Below are 18,519 nucleotides of genomic sequence, written 5' to 3' on the forward strand. Positions count from 1 at the left end.
GACACGCAAGCACATATAAAACAATCGAAAATGCATGGACACAAATACGATTGGGCCAAATTTGCACAATGGACAGACAGAGATGAGTTTAAATACCCTATTTGAGTTCTCCAATGTTCTCTCTTTTTCTAAGTTTTTCCTCAGGGCCAAAGGTTCCTCCCACATGTATGTGGACAAAAGGCTAAATAATTGATCAGCAATCTGAAAACAAAAATGACATGGTAAACGCTTAAGTCAGAATTAATCAACCACCACTCATTTAGTGTCAGGTGCACAGCATTGATTTAAAAAAAAAAAAAAAAAACTTTCCTCACCTGTTTCATGACGACAGGGTCTGAACAGGCAGGGAGAAGAGCTTCCAGAATATGGAAGGCTAGTAGCTTCGTCCGCAGGTTGTGAAAGCGTAGATTTCCAGAGCTGCATTTGTATGAGATAATTGTCATCAGTGGATCAATCCACTTGACAAATGCGGAGACTCTTTTGGCAACCCTTAGTGACAAAATGCGTCTTAGGAAGACTAGAAAGTCAGCGAGCTGGGACTCCACGACCCTGCTGCTACGAACTACATCTGCACCTAAAATAAAACAAAAAAAGAATATAATATAACATAATAGTAAAAAAAACTGTAACATTTTGAAATACATACATACATACATACACATACATATACACACACACACACACGTATGTATTAGCGCTGTAAAACAACAGCATCCAAAATAAAAGTTTTAGTTTTACATAATTTGTATGTACTGTGCATATTTTTATGTATATATAAATACACACACATGCGTGTATATATTTCCAAAAAATGCAATGCTTATTAAATATATTTATATATATATAATATAAATATGAATATAAATATATAAATGTAAATACATTTACATATTTTCAAAATATATATTGTGTGTGTTTATGTATGTATGTATGTATGTATGTATGTAATATAATATGTGATATATAAATATTAATTAGTGCTGTCAAATGATTAATCGCGATTAATCACATCCAAAATAAAAAAATGTGTTTACATAATATATGCGTGTGTACGGTGTATATTAATTATGTATATATAAATACACACACATAAAGCATATATTTTGAAAATATTTAAAATGTATTTACATTTATATATTTATATTCATGTAATGTGTATTATATATAAATATATTTAATATATAAACATTGCATATTTTTCTGAAATATATACACGCTGTGTGTATTTATATATACAAAATATACACAGTACACACACATATATTATGTAAACAAAACTTTTAGTTTGGATGCTGTCGTTTGACAGCGCTACTACATAAAGGTATAATATACATACATATAAAATATATATATATATATATATATATATATATACACAGTCTTGACAAAAAAGTATTTAGTCAGCCACCAATTGTACAAGTTCTCCACTTAAAAAGATGAGAGAGGCCTGTAATTTTCATCATAGGTATACCTCAACTATGAGAGACAAAATGAGAATTAATGTTATTGACCAAATACTTATTTTCCACCATAATTTGCAAATAAATTCTTTAAAAATCCTACAATGTGATTTTCTGGATTTTTTTTTCTCATTTTGTCTCTCATAGTTGAGGTATACCTATGATGAAAATTACAGGCCTCTCTCATCTTTTTAAGTGGGAGAACTTGCACAATTGGTGGCTGACTAAATACTTTTTTGCCCCACTGTGTGTGTGTATATGTATTTTATTATTATTTTTTTTTTATTATTATTAAGATTAAAATGTAAATTAAAAAAAGTTCATTAAAAATTAAGCACATTTATTATTTTAGTTTTATTTTACTTGCTCATTATTGAGCATGATAAATAAGTAATGTAAAATTAAAATAATTAGTTAAAAAAACAATGTAGTAAAAAAAAAAAAGGTAAAAATATGCAATGACAAAATATTTAGATAACATTTAATATTTATGACTAATGCTATATAAAATATATATAAAAACACTGAATGTGTTGAAATGACTTACTTTCTTGTTTGGACGTTTCTTCCTGGATGTGCTCTGTGGAATCCCTCTCTAGCACCTCCTGCTGGTGGACTGCATGTAACAATCCCTGCAGCTGCTCGCTCATTACATCCATGAGAGCCTGGGACACTTCCAATGGCAAGGCCTCTTCACAGGAACTGGAGAAACACACACACAGTTTTATTTAACTACAGCTGTACAACCTAGATTGTCTGCAGCCATGTACTGTTGCTCTTATTGGCAGAAGGGATGTTTGTTTACATCAAACATCCATATGAAATTATGTTTTGGAGTTTCTGTACTATGCAAAACTGTTACGTTAAAGCAATATTATGATGTAGCGAGACGAATGCTTTGAATGGCATTCTCCAAGTCATCAGTTTTCAAAATGTGAGGGTTTCAGAGCATATCATGGGAGGCGTTTTCTCGTTCTGCATTTAATTATCAAGTTTATAATCTCACCTGGCCGCTATGGCGAATATCTGCAGGAGTCTGGCAGCGGCCAGCTTCACCGCCCCACCGAGCTGCATGTGACCGGACATGGAAGCGGCCAGCCAGCGCTGGTTCACCAGCACACAGGTGTTATCAGTCAGAGTGGACAAGATCTCCAGGATGCCACATTTAATTATCACCACCAGATCCACTGGCTGATAGTGGAAGTTCAGAGTGAAGACTGTAGCTAACAGCAGGTGCTGATAAGAGCCTGAAATGAGACAAATCTATGTTAAATCACTACTTAATTAAACTGGCATATTATTAGAGTACAGTCAAACTAAATTTTAACCACAAAGCAATATCACAGAAAAAAAAAAATCATTTTAAATGGTAAAATACAAATAAAATAAACATCACTATTATTACCAATTCTCCTTGTTTATCCAACTAAGATATGAAAAGTGCATTTGCATAGTAGAGTAGGAACTGTATAAAGTTTATAATTTTATTAACATTAAAATGCACTGTAATGTACAAAATAGTTAATTTAAATTTACTTAGCACTAATTTTTATTAATAATGAGCAGCTAATATATAACGATAAATAATGTTGTCAAACGATTAATCGCATCCAAAATAAAAGTTTGTTTACATAATATATGTATATGTATGTGTTGTGTATATTTATTTATATATAAATATATACATGCATGTGTTTATTTCAGAAAAATAGGTTTTGTTTATATATTAAATATTTTTATTTATAATCTAAATTATATGAATATAGACATGTAAATATTTTCAAAATATATACTGTATGTGTGTATTTATATATACACATAAATATACACAGAACACACACATATGCAAACAAAAACTTTTGTATGTGATTAATCATTTGACAGCACTAATAAATATAAAATTATACTAAATAAAAATTACAATTATATTAGTAAAACATTTCAGTTATAAAATATTTAGGTTTAAATGTAAATGTCAGTACTATTTTCATTATTTGTATTATATGCATTTACATAATTAATATGAAAAGTATTTAAAAAAATTAAGTATTTACATAAAACTAAAAATGACCAAAAAATAAACATTAAAAAAAAAAAAAAAAACTGTTCTATGAAATACTTTTTTTGTGTGCATTTAGACAAATGTTACATGCTCGAGTAAGAAGCGTTACACACCAGCCTGTTCTCTCTCTAGTGCCACTTTCTGTCTGAGCACACGCACCAGTTGCTGGTACAGCGTGTGAGCTGCAGACTGTAGCTCCCTCTGAACACTGATAGGAGCCGACTGAGTCCCAGCCTAGACACAAACCAACATTTCAAACATTATACTTCAACAGGAGTACAGGCCTAATATATAAGGGAGATGTTCAAGTCAAGACAACAGTAACATCATTTCTTGGCATAATTTGTGATTTGTATATGAGGAAATGTCATTATCAGTGTGTCTTACGGTGTAATGGTGAATCTTGTTGTTAGGTGCCGTTAGACTGCTGGTGATCGGGGCTCCCAGACCAAAGCTGCCAGAGAGGAACTGCAGCTGCACTGACTGCAGGAGGCCTGGAAAACGAGGAGGCGCCAGAGAGCTGACACTCTTTTCCTCCATCTCTGACAGGAAGGAGGAAATCTGACACAAGGCCTCCAAACGAACCTGGATGGAGGGTATGAAAACAACTGCGATGTCTCTACATCTAGTTATTGAAATTAAAATAGAACTGCAATGGATATCCCACCTGAGCTCTTTGGTGTTGCTGTGCCATGGCTATGGTGATGGCTTTGGGATCCACAAGTGCACCTCCATCTTTATCCACCAGAGAAGAGGTTCGAATGAGGCTCCCACACAGGAAATGGAAGACCTGGCCCAGGATGGGTGTGCCACCTCCACCCGGGCACAGCACGGTAGTGGGACTGATGCACTGTCTCAGTCGCTCCCAGGCATCTTTCATGATGCCCAAAGAACAGAGTGGAAGGCCTTGCAAGAAACAAGGCTGATTAGCTCAGAGGTGTGATATTTAAGCTAACTAAAACTGATGATTATAGTTTATGTGAAAGAAGAGAGAGAGAGAGAGAGAGAGAGAGAGAAATGCAATGCAAGTTATCAGACATGCGAGATCAGATTAGATGTGTGGGATCAGATGTGTGACAAGATTTCAGAAATCAGATTAGACCTGAGAGATCACGTGAGATTAGGCAAGCAAGATATCAAGCATGTGTGAGATCAGACATGAGAGAGAGCAGATATTCGAGATCAGGCAGGTAAATGTAAGATTAATTATTTGATATATGTGAAATCAGACATGTAAGATGAGAGAAATCAGAAATGAGAAATCATACATCACATCAGATATGTCAAAGATCTGACATGCGAGATCAGACTGGTAAAAGATAAAAGTTGCAACAAATCCAATGTGTGAGATCAGATATACAAGATATTTGAAATCAGATGCGAGTATTCATACATGTAAGATCAAATATGTGAGATCAGTTATGTTGGATCAGACATGTGAGACGAAACAGGTCACAAACACAGATCAGTTTTGTTTGATGATATGCGAGAAACAGAAGATCAGACAGTTGATATCAGACATGAAAAAAACAGTTTCATCAAAGAACTGAGCTTTGAGATCAGGCAGGTAAAAAAATAAATAAATCAAAGATGCAAAATACCCACTATGTGCGAGATCAGATATTAAAGATGTAAGATATGTGAGATCAGACAAGGAATCTTACAGAAGAGATCTGTGAGAGACCAGTTATGTTAAATGAGATGTGAGATAACACATTAGAAATTAGAAACGTGAGATCAGACAGTTGATATCAGACATGTGAAAGATCAGACAGGTTAAAGATCAAAGAGGCAACAAATCCAGTATGTGTGAGATCAGATATGTAAGATATCTGGGATCAGATATGTAAGAGATCAGTTTTGTCAGCTGAGACATAGGAGATGACACATTAGAAATTAGAAATGTGAGAAGACAGTTGATATCAAATATGTGAAAAATCAGATATATTAAAGATCGGACATGCAATATCAGATGGGTAAAAGATTAAAGATGCAACAAATATACTATGTGTGGGATCAGATATATAAGATATCTGAGATCAGATATGTAAGAGATCAGTTTTGTTAGATGATATGTGAGATAAGACACGCGAGAAATTAGAAACAACAGATGAGTGAGATCAGACATGCGATATCAGTCATGTTAGAGATGAAACATGCAATAGATCCAATAAGTGTGAGATCAGACATATAATAAAATAATACTTCATACACCACTCACCAATTTTATTTTTGAAAGACCCTGAGGAGCTTTTAGATTCATCTGGTGTCTGTGACAAAACAGATTACAAATAACAAAATCAAGAGATTAATTCATTGATATTAAACTAGGGTAGCGGTTCCCAATCCCAGTCCTCCCCCCCACCCCCGTTTTTGCATATTTTGCATGTCTCTCTTCGTTAACACACCTGATTCAGATAACCAGCTCGTTAGAAGATATATACCTCTGTAAATAAATACAATTGAAATTCACGTCTCGCACACTTTAATGCACTTTGAATGGAACATATACACTCAAACTGGAATCATGGTGAAATATCCTGTAATATCCACTTCGTAGGGCACTTATGGTCGAATAGAACAAACTTCGTATGTGATAAGAGATACATACGAAATATGCAAGGCGGAGGGCACGAGGACTGGGATTGGGAAACGCTGAACTAGGGGGAAACATGAGAAACATAAATACCTCTCTCTCACTGAATCTTCTCTCAGAAGAAGATTGTAACTCCATCTTTGTTCCTAATGCCTCATAGTAGGGTGGAGATCTATGTTGTGAGAGAGATTTATCACTTTCAGATTTTTTCACACCCGCACATGCAAATGTTTTGTAATTGCACACAACACAAACCTGGCCAAGCTGCTCTCAGTGGGCGTCTGTGACGACACACTCTCCTCCTGCCAAGCAGCACGAACCCCCAGCAGCAGGAAAAGGCAACGTGAGACCAGCAGGTGGCAGGCTGCTGGGAAGGACAGGCCCTGGTCGGTGATGCTGTGGTGGTCCCAGGGCCGCTGCGGGGGCTCCCTGTCTGGCGTCCCGGGGCTCTCAGTGCTGCTGGGTAACGTGCTAGTGCCAGACGACTCGTACACAGTCTCGTTCTGTTGGAGCTGCATGGCCTCACGGGTGGCCAGGAAACACTGCAGCACCTCTGTGGGGAGGAGGACACACACAAATAGTTCACAATTACACAACACAACACCAGAGGGAGTATTTTAGAGACAATAGTGTCACATTAATCCCAAAAATGATCAGGGTTATTACGGTTAATTAAAACTTAAATCATTAAAACATTTTCATTACTTGAAATAAAATAATTAAAAAGAATAAGAAATATTGCTTGGCAAAATAAGTACCAAAATAACTAAACAAAATGACTCAAAAAACTATATAGTTTATGTATCCTACATAATTTAAAAAAAACAAAAAAATGAAATGAAAACCGAAAATATAAAATTAAAATCAAATTCAAAATAATTCAAAAAATATTAAAAACCCCATAATAAAATTACACTGACCATGATAAATCTATTAATAACATGCAATCTTAAATGTTTATACATAAGACAATAGGTGTCTCAAGATGTCTTTTTAAAAGTTGAACTGTTTAGAACAACAACAAAACAGCAAAGTCCTGACAAAAACCTAGTGCATGTTCATATAAAAATAGAAATCAAAAACTTGCAAATGTCCTGTGTGACAATGTTTTTACATAAATTGTAATACAAGTGAAGCATTCAATTAAAGGATATAAATGATTTTAAGTATTTAATCTCAGAACTGTAACCCAAAAAAGTGGGTTAGACAGCACAACACTAAGATTGTTGAATAGACCAGATTCTGAGACAAAGAAACATCTGGTATATATTCCAACAGAAGCACACACTCGCTCTGTGAGGGAAGAACACAGAAAGCAGCGTGTTTACCCGGCAGGTACATACTGCTGATGCTGGGCGTTTCCTCCTCTAAGGGATCGTCCTGGTTGTGTTCGGCTGTGTGGGGCGTCTGGCTGCTGGGATCTGTGTCTCTTCCTGTCTGCTCTCCAGAACTGCCCACTTCCTGCCTCTCCTCACTGGGGCTCTGAGAGCCCAATGAAGCCTGAACACGATGAAACACAGAGTAACAGTGATAATGTTGGTTAATGTTACTTTGTCCCTGGTTAGTGAGCATCAGCATAAAGAAATTGGGAGGTAGGGGAAATCATTATATTATATTTTATTAAATATCATTTTGTTTTTAAAGGGTTGGTTCACCCCAAAATTAAAATTATGTCATTAATTACTCACCCTCATGTCGTTCCAAACCCGTAAGACCTTTGCTCATCTTTGGAACACAAATTAAGATTTTTTTTTCCGCAAAGTGTTCTCATAGCATCGCAAAACTGAAGTTGAGCCACTGATGTCACATGGACTGTTTTACCGATGTATTTACTACGTTTCTGGACCTAGGTACATTTCAGTTGCGTTGCTGTCTATGGAGGGTCAGATAGCTCTCCGATTTCATCAAAAATATCTTAATTTGTGTTCCGAAGCTGAACGAAGGTCTTATGGGTTTGGAACGACATGAGGGCGAGTAATTAATGACACAATTTTCATTTTGGGGTGAACCAACCCTTTAAGTGTAGCAAAAATTAGTGCCAAACTTCCCAAGTTCATTAGCATGTTTCTAAAGAATGAGTGCATAAAATATAGGCTATAATATAGTAAATAAAGCAAAGGGTATCTTATGCCCACCAAGGCTACATTATTAAATAAAAAATACAGTAAAAACAGTAATATTTTGAAATATTACCATTTAAAATAACTGCTTTCTATTTGAATATATTTTAAAATGTAATTTATTCCTTTGATGACAAAGCTGCATTTACAGCTGATGAATTAAAAAAAAAAGTTAAAAAGAATAGCATTTATTCAAAATAGAAAATCTTTTGTAACAATATAAGTCCTTACTATCACTTTTTATCATCATATCCTTGCTGAATAAAAGTATTAATTTCTTTCCAAAAGAAAAACATACTGACCGATTTCTATATAAATGAATAAATGCTGTTCTTTTTAAATTTTTATTCAAAGAATTCTGAAAAACAAGTTCCAAAAAATTATTAAGCAGCACAACTGTTTCCAACATTAATAAATCAGCATATTAGAATGATTTCTGAAGGATCACGAGACACTAAAGACTTTTCCACCACAGGAATAAAGAATATTTTGAAGTATATTAAAATAGAAAACTTATTTTAAATTGTAATAATATTTTACAATATTACTGTTTTTTTGATCAAATAAATGCAGCCTTGAGCATAAGAGCATAAATGAAAATGCTTCAGATTCAAAACTTTTGAACAGTAGTGTACACACACACACACACATACATATATACATATATATATATATATATATATATATATATGACTGCTTTATTGATGTGTTTTACCTGTTTGGTGGTAGTTGTTTGGATGCTGGTTGTGTTTCCTATGCTCTCTTTATAAGACAGCAGAGTGCTGCGGATTTTATACACCACCAGATATATTTCAATCAGCACCTCACAGGGCTCATATCTGCAGTCAAACACACACACACACACACACATTAATGGACTGTTTAAACTATTGGTTCATCCCTGCTGCTGCTGCAGAAGGTTGATCTGGATATTCATGACTGTCAATTCATATTCACTAAACTCTCACTCTCACAAATGAGTCATTATGGTTGAGGAATTTATCATGTGAGATTTCTCACAGTACAGAAAGAGACAGGCACTGACACTTTAATATTCACATACAGAGTCATTCTTTAAATAGAGCATATATTCATTAAATCTGGGTCAACTAATTAAAGAGTTCATTACACTATGGCAGAAGGGAGACGTGGGAAGACAAAGGTGTTCAAGAGATCTAGGTAAAGAGAGAGAACGAGGGCGAGGTGTGGATCTCACTCACTTATCCTGCCAGTAGGCTTCATGAAGGCCGGCATGTTTGAGCAGAGCGGCCAAACTACAGCGACACACCGTCTCTAACAGAGAGTCTCCCACTGATCCACTATTGTCCCAGTCTGCAAAAAAACACACATGAAGGTCAATACATGATGATTGTTCACAGTTCTTGTGGTGCAAATAAAATCAAGTATTTCTGCCAATAGTTATAACAAGCATAGATTTGTATAGGTAGATTCACATTCCAGCTTTGAATGAGGCATCTATGTATTTAATACTATGGCAGGGATCAACACTAAGGATTATTTCTACTGGTACGGTTGGGCCAGTGGTACAAATTTTTACTTGCCCTGCCACAAAAAATAAAATAGCTGCTGTTATCATTGTGTTTGATCTATGTTATCTTGTATTCTAATAAATAAGCTTATATGACACAAATATTTTAGATATCAATTAAATTTCACAATTCTCTATTCCAATTTTTAAACAAATATAACGTTGAAAAATTATTAAAGACAAGTGACAGCCAGTAAACAAGAACAAGTGAACAAATTACAAGTAATAGCACAATTAAACATAGGCCTATAGCACAAACATAGAAATGAAATTATGCTTTAGGTTTTTATGTTTGTAGATGTTCAGGTACAGAAATTGAAAAAAATAAAAAATAAATCACATAAAATAACATTTGAATATTCTTCACTCTGTGTTGCACCTTGATTTTTCATAGCAATTTGAAATTAGAAGCAGCCACTACATTTTAATCATGGATTAATCCACAAAAAAAAAAAAAAGTGCAATGTTTGATTTATGTTAGACAGTATAATTTCAAAATCTGAAGCAAAAACAGAACGGCCTGACTTTAGCTTTGTGAAATTATGCTAACGTTACATAAAACATCGGCGCTAAACAGGAACATCAATGAGACGCAGTTCCTCTCTCTGACAGCAGGCGGCGCTCATGGAACAGTGATACAGCGTTTCCTTAGTTACCGCTGTAAACATAGCAGCACATTATAAGGAGACAAGATGAAAAGAAAACGCCATTTCTGAAAACAGTAATTTCCCCTCAGAAACACGTTCATATTAAATTCAATATTTGAATTTTCTTCCTATATTTCGCGCATGGTGAACAGTGATCTTGTTCTGCCTGCTAGTGCTACAGTATTTTCTCCTCTTTGTGTCCGTCTTCATCTCTGGCCTCTGTTAACTGCCGTTTACAGACTAATTATAATAACAACGTGATATTTCCACACAAATGACATTTGGGAAAATGATTGAAGTGCAGTTTGTGTGCAAGCACGGAACAGAAGATGCTCTAAAATAAAACAAAAAATGTTCGGTCGATCAGTGCATCTGTACTCCAGTGTATAAATTCAATATAAATTAATCAAGTTACTTTCCAAGAGGGGTATTTTGACATACTTTTGTATGTATTTGCCCGTTCAGGCGGTTCGCGAGTGTCAGACACGAAGCTGTACTGATAGGAGTTGTCTTTTGCGCCCAAATGCTTTTTAAATCGCTTGAATTTTTAAATTAACATCCATCGGGCCATCGTGCCCTCCTTATTGTCAAGCCCTGTATGGTAATAGATACTATGAAAATGTTCCTCTGGTGGAAAAGCCACTTTTCTAAGTATTTGGTGCCAAAAAAGTATGTAAATAAATGTCTTGCAATATTTTTTACATTCTTTTCATATTCTACACACTTTAATAAATCCTGCCCCTCTCTTACCTCGACTCGCCGCATACTCCTTCATCTTCCTCCAGAGGGCGCTGGCAGGTTCTCGCAGGGAGCCAAGAGCGAGTTCCACTAGCGTTGTGTTCTCTTCCGACAGCCGCAGCTCGGCTAGTTTCACTTCTCCACAACCCATGAACACGGCCTCAGTCAGCCAACCCATTGCCCAGTCTATAGGATAACACACACAGATGAGTATTTATTTATGTGTGTGTTCATAACACATAACATAAACAGTAAGTTGCTGCCTCCTGGTGGCAGGTCATTACCCAGCTGTTCAAAGTCTATCTCCAGCCCGTTTCTCAGGAGAGGGTTACACAGCCAGAACTCTACTGTCTTCTCCTGGAGGGAAGGGGGTGGGCCCTGAAGCATACCTCCCAGGCATCGGCCAATGGCAAGAGCCACAGACCTCTCCAGGTCTAGTAGCCACGCCCAGTCTTCTGACTCTGGCACTGTGATTGGCTCAGAGGTTTCAGATGCCTCTGCAATAGGAAGTACATTTACATTTAGTCATTTAGCAGAAGCTTTTATCCAAAGCGACATACAAATGACCACAACAGAAGCAATCAAAACCAACAAAAGAGCTATACTATGCAAGTGCTATGGCAAGTCTCGGTTAGCCCAGTAGAAGCAGGAATGTGTAATTGGCAGTACTGTGTCTCTCTTAGTAAATTTCTTGACGATCTGTCATTTGTTAATGATTAAGTTGTTTTTGAAACATTTGAATGTCAAACAATGCATTAAAAGGTATTCGGAACGTTTTCCGAGAATGACAGAAATACATCATTCTGGTCCTTACCTTCTGAGGTTCCTTCCAGCTCCATGTCCTCCAGGTGCGCAGTGTTGGGCAGGTAACAGTTGAGCTCGTTGAGATGTTCAAGCAGAGTGAGCAGGTGAGGAAGGAGGGGTTTGACCACAGCCAATGGCAACAGGAGCAGAGAGTACATCACCTGACACAGCAGACTGCCCGCCACTGAACCAAACAGCACAGCTATAGAGAAACACATAACTCAATACACTGGGTCTGGTCGGATCACAGGGCTCCCATGATTGGAGGAATGGAAGGCAAGATAAATGGATGGACTAACAGATGGATGTAGGGATAGACGGATGGCTACATACATAGATGGAGGGATGGATAAACAGAAGGATGAATGGATGGACAAATGGATAACTACATAAATGGATGGATGGACTGATAGATGGATAGACGGGTGGCTACATAAATAGATGGAGGGATGGATAGAGAGATGGATGGACTAATGGATCGATGGATGGATGAATAGGAGACTACATAAACGGATGGAGGGATGGATGAACAGAAGGATAGATAAGATTAATGGATGGATGGAAGGATGGATAAATGGATTGACAGATGGGGGGTGGATAGATGGATGATAGATGGATGGATGAATGAATGATGGTTAAATAGACAAAGGGATAGATAGATGGATAAACTGATGAATGGGGATGGATGGAGAGATGGATGGCTACATGGACAAAGGTATAGATGGAGAGATGAATAGATGGATTGAGGAATGAGGGATGGATGGATGGCTACATAAATAGACAAAGGGATAAATGGAGAGATGGACGGAAGTGTACTTTAATGGAGGGATAGGTGGTCAGAAGGTTGGATCTATGGATGAACAAATAGACAGAAAAATGGACAACTACAGTACATAAATGGATGTATAGATGGAGAGATGGAAGGATGGATGGACTGATGGATTGCTAGGTATATGGATGGCTGAATCACTGCATGGATGGCTACATTAGGGGGATGACGGATGGATGGATGGCACATTATGCGTGTTCTTACTGTGTAGTTTCTTGATGACGTGTTTGTCCAGTGTGCTCTCCTCAAGCAGAATGGTGGATCTCCTGAAGGTCTCGGCTGCGTAAGGCAGCAGTAGGCACAGGTGCTTACTGAGCAGCACCACGCTACTGTCATCCTACACAACAAACAAACACTTATTATGCAGACCGCCTCCACCTCTGGGTCCTGGAACAAGAATTTTTGACTAAACATGCTCACACAACAGCATTTTATTTCTTAAAACTACAATGCATAACCACTGCAACTGGCAGCCTGTGGGAGCTATCATTTGGAGTGGGTTTTAACAGGTAATGTGTCACTGTTGTACCTCAGCGCCGGTGTGGATGTAGCAGTGGGCCAGCAGGTGTCTGTGAAGGGCTGACAGCAGGTGGTGGAAGTGTGATGGCGCCTCCGTCTGTTTCTGGGACTGACTGAACCGCTGTTTATCACTGTTCTTCTCCAGTTCGCCAAACGCACGCTCCTGCATGAACAAACAGGGAACAGAAAGAACGGAGAGGAGAACATGTTATGATTTGTGTTTTGATTTTTTTAAAGGTTTTCTAAAATATAACCACATATTAAATCCCTTTTATAATTTTATTTGTAATTTTATATACGTAATTAAATACATCAAAACATCTCAGTTGATTGGCTTTTCCTACAAGCAATTCCTGTGTAGGAAGTATTAGAAACAGGTTTAAATTTTTGCATACATAAATTATTAAATTAAATTAGTATTATTATACGCTACCATTCAAAACTTTGGACCAAGTAAGATTTTTTTTTAATCTTATTCAGCATGGATGCATGTAAAAACATTTAAAATGTTACAAAAGATTTCTATTTCAAATAAATGCTGTTATTTTAAACTTCTTATACATCAAAGAATCATAAAAAAAATAATGTGGTTTCCACAAAAATATTTTCATGTTTTTAATATTGATAATGTTTCTTGAGCATCAAATCAGCATATTAGAATGATTTCTGAAGGATCATGCGATACTGAAGACTGGAGTAATGATGCTGAAAATTCAGCTTCGCCATCACAGGAATAAAATATATTTTATAATATATTAAAATAGAAAACAGGCATTTTAAATTGTAATAATATTTCACAATATTACTGTATTTTTGATCAAATAAATGCAGCCTTGGTCTGTCAAAAAGGACATGAATAACAGTAATGTATATTATAAAATATTATGTATTAAATATATTGTCAATTATATATTATTTAATATCATATTCTTATATATAAATTCAAAAAAAAAGTTAATTTAATTTAAAAAAAGTTTCTAAAAGAGGTCCAAGATGTAGATTGGGGTCCAAATGCCAGCTTTATAAGTGCCAGTTTATCAAATGCCAGATTTAAAAGCAGATGTAATTTCCTAAACCAGCACAGGAATAACCTGTAATTATTAAGTATTTGGGAAAGATGCAAATGAATATGCTCATTTAAATTCAAATCAACTGAAGCTTTGTGTCTGTCAATCTAAACACCTGTCGAACTGACCGTATAGAAACCGATGCTGAGCAGCAAGGTCTTCAAGAGCACTTCAGCCAGGTGGAGTTGGTCTGGAGCTTCTGAGCCTGAGCTAACGCTTCCTGTGGGGCGGTCAGGGGTGGGCGGCAGTGCCAGACCTGCGCTCAGCTCCCCAGGTGAGCTGTATCCCAGAAGGGACGCCACGTGACTCTGTTCCTGCAGGCTGTTCAGCACCATGTCCAGCTGTAGACGCTGTAATAGCAATATCACAGAATCATTAGAGGAACAGCAGGGGTTTCTCAGCAAATATTGATATATGTGCCAGACTTTAATATTGTCGTGTTTGCGTACCTGTCCTTTAGAGAGGCTTTCCCAGCTCTCTGGACCCTGTGGTAACAGCGAGTGCAGCAGTTCCGTTCTCTCCCTGAGAGGAGGCAGCAACAGAGATGCTCCGATGGACAGCGTGCTCATTACCGCCTCAACACACAAACAAAAATTAATTATTATTGTGTAGGAATGACTCATATGCTGGCATTCTGACAGATGATTCAGTCAAAAAGTTACACTGAACTTTTGAAGGTTGTGAAAAGTCGTGTCCCCTGCAAACACCCTCAAAGAGAAAACAGAGCCAACAGATTCCATCATCTTAGAGTTTTTAACATGTGGGCAGAACTCCAGCAAGCTTTCTGATTTGCTTTAGTTGTTTACTGTTTTGTACTGATGCCAGAAATGATAGATTGTACAGTTAGTTTTTTATTAAACTAAATATCTGTTTTGAGCCTTAAAAATGCTGTATGGAAACAAATTTAAAAAAAAAATGTACCTATAATAAAGATATTACTCAAACAAAGCTTACTTGAGGCAGAAAGAAATTATATTTAAAAGTAAAATGTAATAAAATATGCAATTTATTATGTTTAATAAAAGAGTCAGTAGCTTTCACAATGGCTACAATTACTATTTTACACCAGTTCCCCTCAAAAAGAGCAGTTTTGTTATTTTGAACAACGTTCTTCATTCACAAATTATTTTTACTTTTATATATTTATTTATTGCAATATTTCATTGTCATGCATAAATTAAATTAGCAACTTGGATGAAAACACAGCTACTGATAAGTAACATATGCCTTGCCAAGTATAATTTTCCAAAGAGCACAATAAATCACATAACGAAATAGATATTCATAACTATTCAGCATTTCCTGCAAGCTTTGTTTCTTCAGATTTAAAATTTAAGGGGGAAAAAAATTAAACTACTGTTCAAAAGTTTGGGGTCGGTATGGTTTTAGAAAGAAGTCTCGTATGCTCATAAAGGCTGCATTTATTTGATTAAAAATACAATAAAAAGAATAATATTGTGAAATATTATTATGATTTAAAATACCTCTTTCCTATTTTAATATATTTTAAAATGTAATTTATTCCTGTAGTGGCAAAGCTAAAGCTCTAGAAACATTTCTTATTACTATCAATGTTGAAAACAGTTACAAAAAACAGCTGCTTAATATTATTGTGAAAACTGTGATGAATAGAAAGTTCAAAAGAACAGCATTTATTTGAAAGACATCTTTTGTGAATTTTAAACGTCTTTACTGTCACTCGTAATCAATTTAATGCTTTCTTGATAACAAAAAAGTAAAAAACTACAAATTTTGAAAATTGTAGCATTTGTATATGTAAATTGTAAATGTAAACATATGCAAATTATTCCGAAAATATGCAAAACCAATAAATGTAAGCGATACTAAGGTAGCATATAATGCAGAAAAAGTACAACTAAAACACACTGAAGCCCAGTGTTTCACAGCAGACCTGTTGTATGGAGTCTGGTACATTAGAGTCGATGAGTCTGAAGAGCAGGTTCCTGAGGGGCCGACCCTGAGCACCCAGCACTGTGGCCCCTGTTCCCCCTGCATGGGCCAACGACAGGTGGATGGACAAGAGTTTCATACACAACAACACAAACTGGTGATGTTCCCTGGAGAAGAAACAGAGAGGATGAGAGTGAGAAGTTTAAAGATGAGAAGTCTAGAGTGACCTTTACCGAGTGCCAGGCCATATGCTGCTCTGACCCCATCCCTGTAGGCATGGAGACGGTTATGGGCTTCCGCCAGTTACCCTGCGGCTGTGTGTGTGTGTGATATTCCTGCTATATGAGTGTCTTTCAGCAGCTGACATTGACTCCGATAAACCAGAATTCTTGCTTGCCTATGCAAAACTCTCTGCCACAATGCTAAGGTGTGCTAGGTGGTTGCTAGGGCACTGCTATGCAGTTGTTTAGCCGCTATAGTGGTTGCTATGTAGTGACTTGAGAGAAAAGTAAAAAGCTGAAGCAGAAACTTAAGAGGTTAGAGGAGTTCAAATAAAATTAAATAAAACAAAACAAAACAAAACAAAAAGAGTTAAGGTTTTATGGAAGCTTCCACATAATGGGATCAAGACATTTGATGCACACTCTCTCTTTCTTTGCAGATACTGGCACAGAATTAAATGTTCTGACCTCAAGGTCAACATACATCACTTACCATCTTGAGGCCTCAGCAGGAAAAGATCTACGATATTATATAATCTGTATGACAGCTTTTATGTAATCTTAAAGCTTGCAGTTGACAGATGTAAACTACTGACATCTGACATTGCAAATGTCTATGAATCAGATTGGCATGTTTGAAGCATCCATCCATAGTAAGAAATGGCATTTTATTCTCCATTTTATAAAATATAACATTTTTAATGTTATAATTAAAAAAAATAATAATAATAAACTCAAAATATAACAAACTAAATCAGAAAAAGTAGAAAAAAATCTTAAAATAAAAAGAAACAAATAAAATTAATTCAAATGAATAAATATATTTAAATTTCTCACCCTGCATCTGTCCACATACCTACCCATCAAAGAACAAGATTTGTAGCATGATTTGCTTTTAAAACAGCAATATCTGACACTCTGTGCCTCTATATATACACATTATGCTGCACATATTTTTGATTAATCGTTTGTGGTGCAAATCACAATCCATCATTTGTAAATCTGGGTGGGTTGGTGCTAGGTTTTTACCTCTTAGAGGGGAAAGGTGCAGGTGGTGTGTCCCCACTGATACTATCACAGTAACGCTCCAGGAAACTGCGCAGGTATGTAAACGTGCTCTCCTCCAGATCCACACAAAACGGCCTGTGCCAAGCCACCAGCTGCCTGCCAGCACACAAACACACATTGATAATTCACACTCGGTCCTGTCAGGAAAACAAAGCAACTGAACAGCTGTGAACAATGGAAAATGTAAATGCGATTGTATTAATACATTAGCGGTGGAACTCATGCCAAATAGAGCAATACGGGGTTTGATTTGCATAACGAATATGAGAATGGTACCGTATCCTGTAGACTCAAACTCATTTAAGGACAAATTGTTTTTGGTTTGGGTTTAGATCAGGAAGTGGGTTTTTTTTATTCCATTTGCATTATCCATAAACAATGAGAGATGCAGATAATGAAATACTGAACATGCATTGTGGAAAAGCCATCAAATCTCAACTAATGAAATGCAGTTTTCTCTCTCTTCTCACCTGTCAGTGGGAACCGCTGTCCAGGCCAGGCTGTGGGACGTGCCTGCAGTAATCTGCTGTATTGACACCCCTTCTAAACCAATCACTTTCTTGGGTTTGGTGACTGGCGTTGAGGTATGGCCCTGCCCACACTGCCCCATGGCATTGTTGCCCCAAGCAAACACCTCGTTTTCTTGTAACACAAACCAATGAAATTACTCAAGCATTTTCTTAGAATAAACTAAATTCAGCATCGATCTGAGAATCACATTTCAGTGCATAACAACTTAAATTTCAGTTTCTCTCTCATACAAAGCCATCAGATGGCTTCAGAAAACTTGGAATATAGCACACAAGTTGTACAGTTGTACTACTTTTATGGTGTCTTTTTTCCATTTCCATTTCTTGTATTATCAAAACCCTTTTCTGTTTGGAATTACATGAGGGTGAGTAAATAATGAAAATTATAAATGTTTTTG

The 18,519-nt window shown here is 36.4% G+C and overlaps 1 protein-coding gene across 1 annotated transcript in view; it reads right to left on the reverse strand.

Moving 5' to 3' along the window:
* LOC131529167 (probable E3 ubiquitin-protein ligase HERC1) overlaps positions 1-18,519 on the reverse strand; it is an 86,327-nt gene that overhangs the window by 48,118 nt on the left and 19,690 nt on the right. Inside the window, 23 exon segments of the mRNA XM_058758724.1 lie at positions 97-201; positions 315-574; positions 2,008-2,162; positions 2,467-2,707; positions 3,636-3,756; positions 3,910-4,107; positions 4,190-4,428; positions 5,744-5,792; positions 6,212-6,290; positions 6,374-6,671; positions 7,447-7,618; positions 8,954-9,077; positions 9,459-9,570; positions 11,185-11,358; positions 11,457-11,669; positions 11,987-12,178; positions 13,010-13,142; positions 13,335-13,487; positions 14,520-14,741; positions 14,841-14,966; positions 16,304-16,469; positions 17,553-17,687; positions 18,062-18,233. Coding sequence (XP_058614707.1) covers positions 97-201; positions 315-574; positions 2,008-2,162; positions 2,467-2,707; positions 3,636-3,756; positions 3,910-4,107; positions 4,190-4,428; positions 5,744-5,792; positions 6,212-6,290; positions 6,374-6,671; positions 7,447-7,618; positions 8,954-9,077; positions 9,459-9,570; positions 11,185-11,358; positions 11,457-11,669; positions 11,987-12,178; positions 13,010-13,142; positions 13,335-13,487; positions 14,520-14,741; positions 14,841-14,966; positions 16,304-16,469; positions 17,553-17,687; positions 18,062-18,233 — 3,839 coding nt within the window.

The sequence above is a fragment of the Onychostoma macrolepis genome, chromosome 21 (genome assembly GCF_012432095.1).
Source record: "Onychostoma macrolepis isolate SWU-2019 chromosome 21, ASM1243209v1, whole genome shotgun sequence".
NCBI lineage: Eukaryota > Metazoa > Chordata > Actinopteri > Cypriniformes > Cyprinidae > Onychostoma > Onychostoma macrolepis.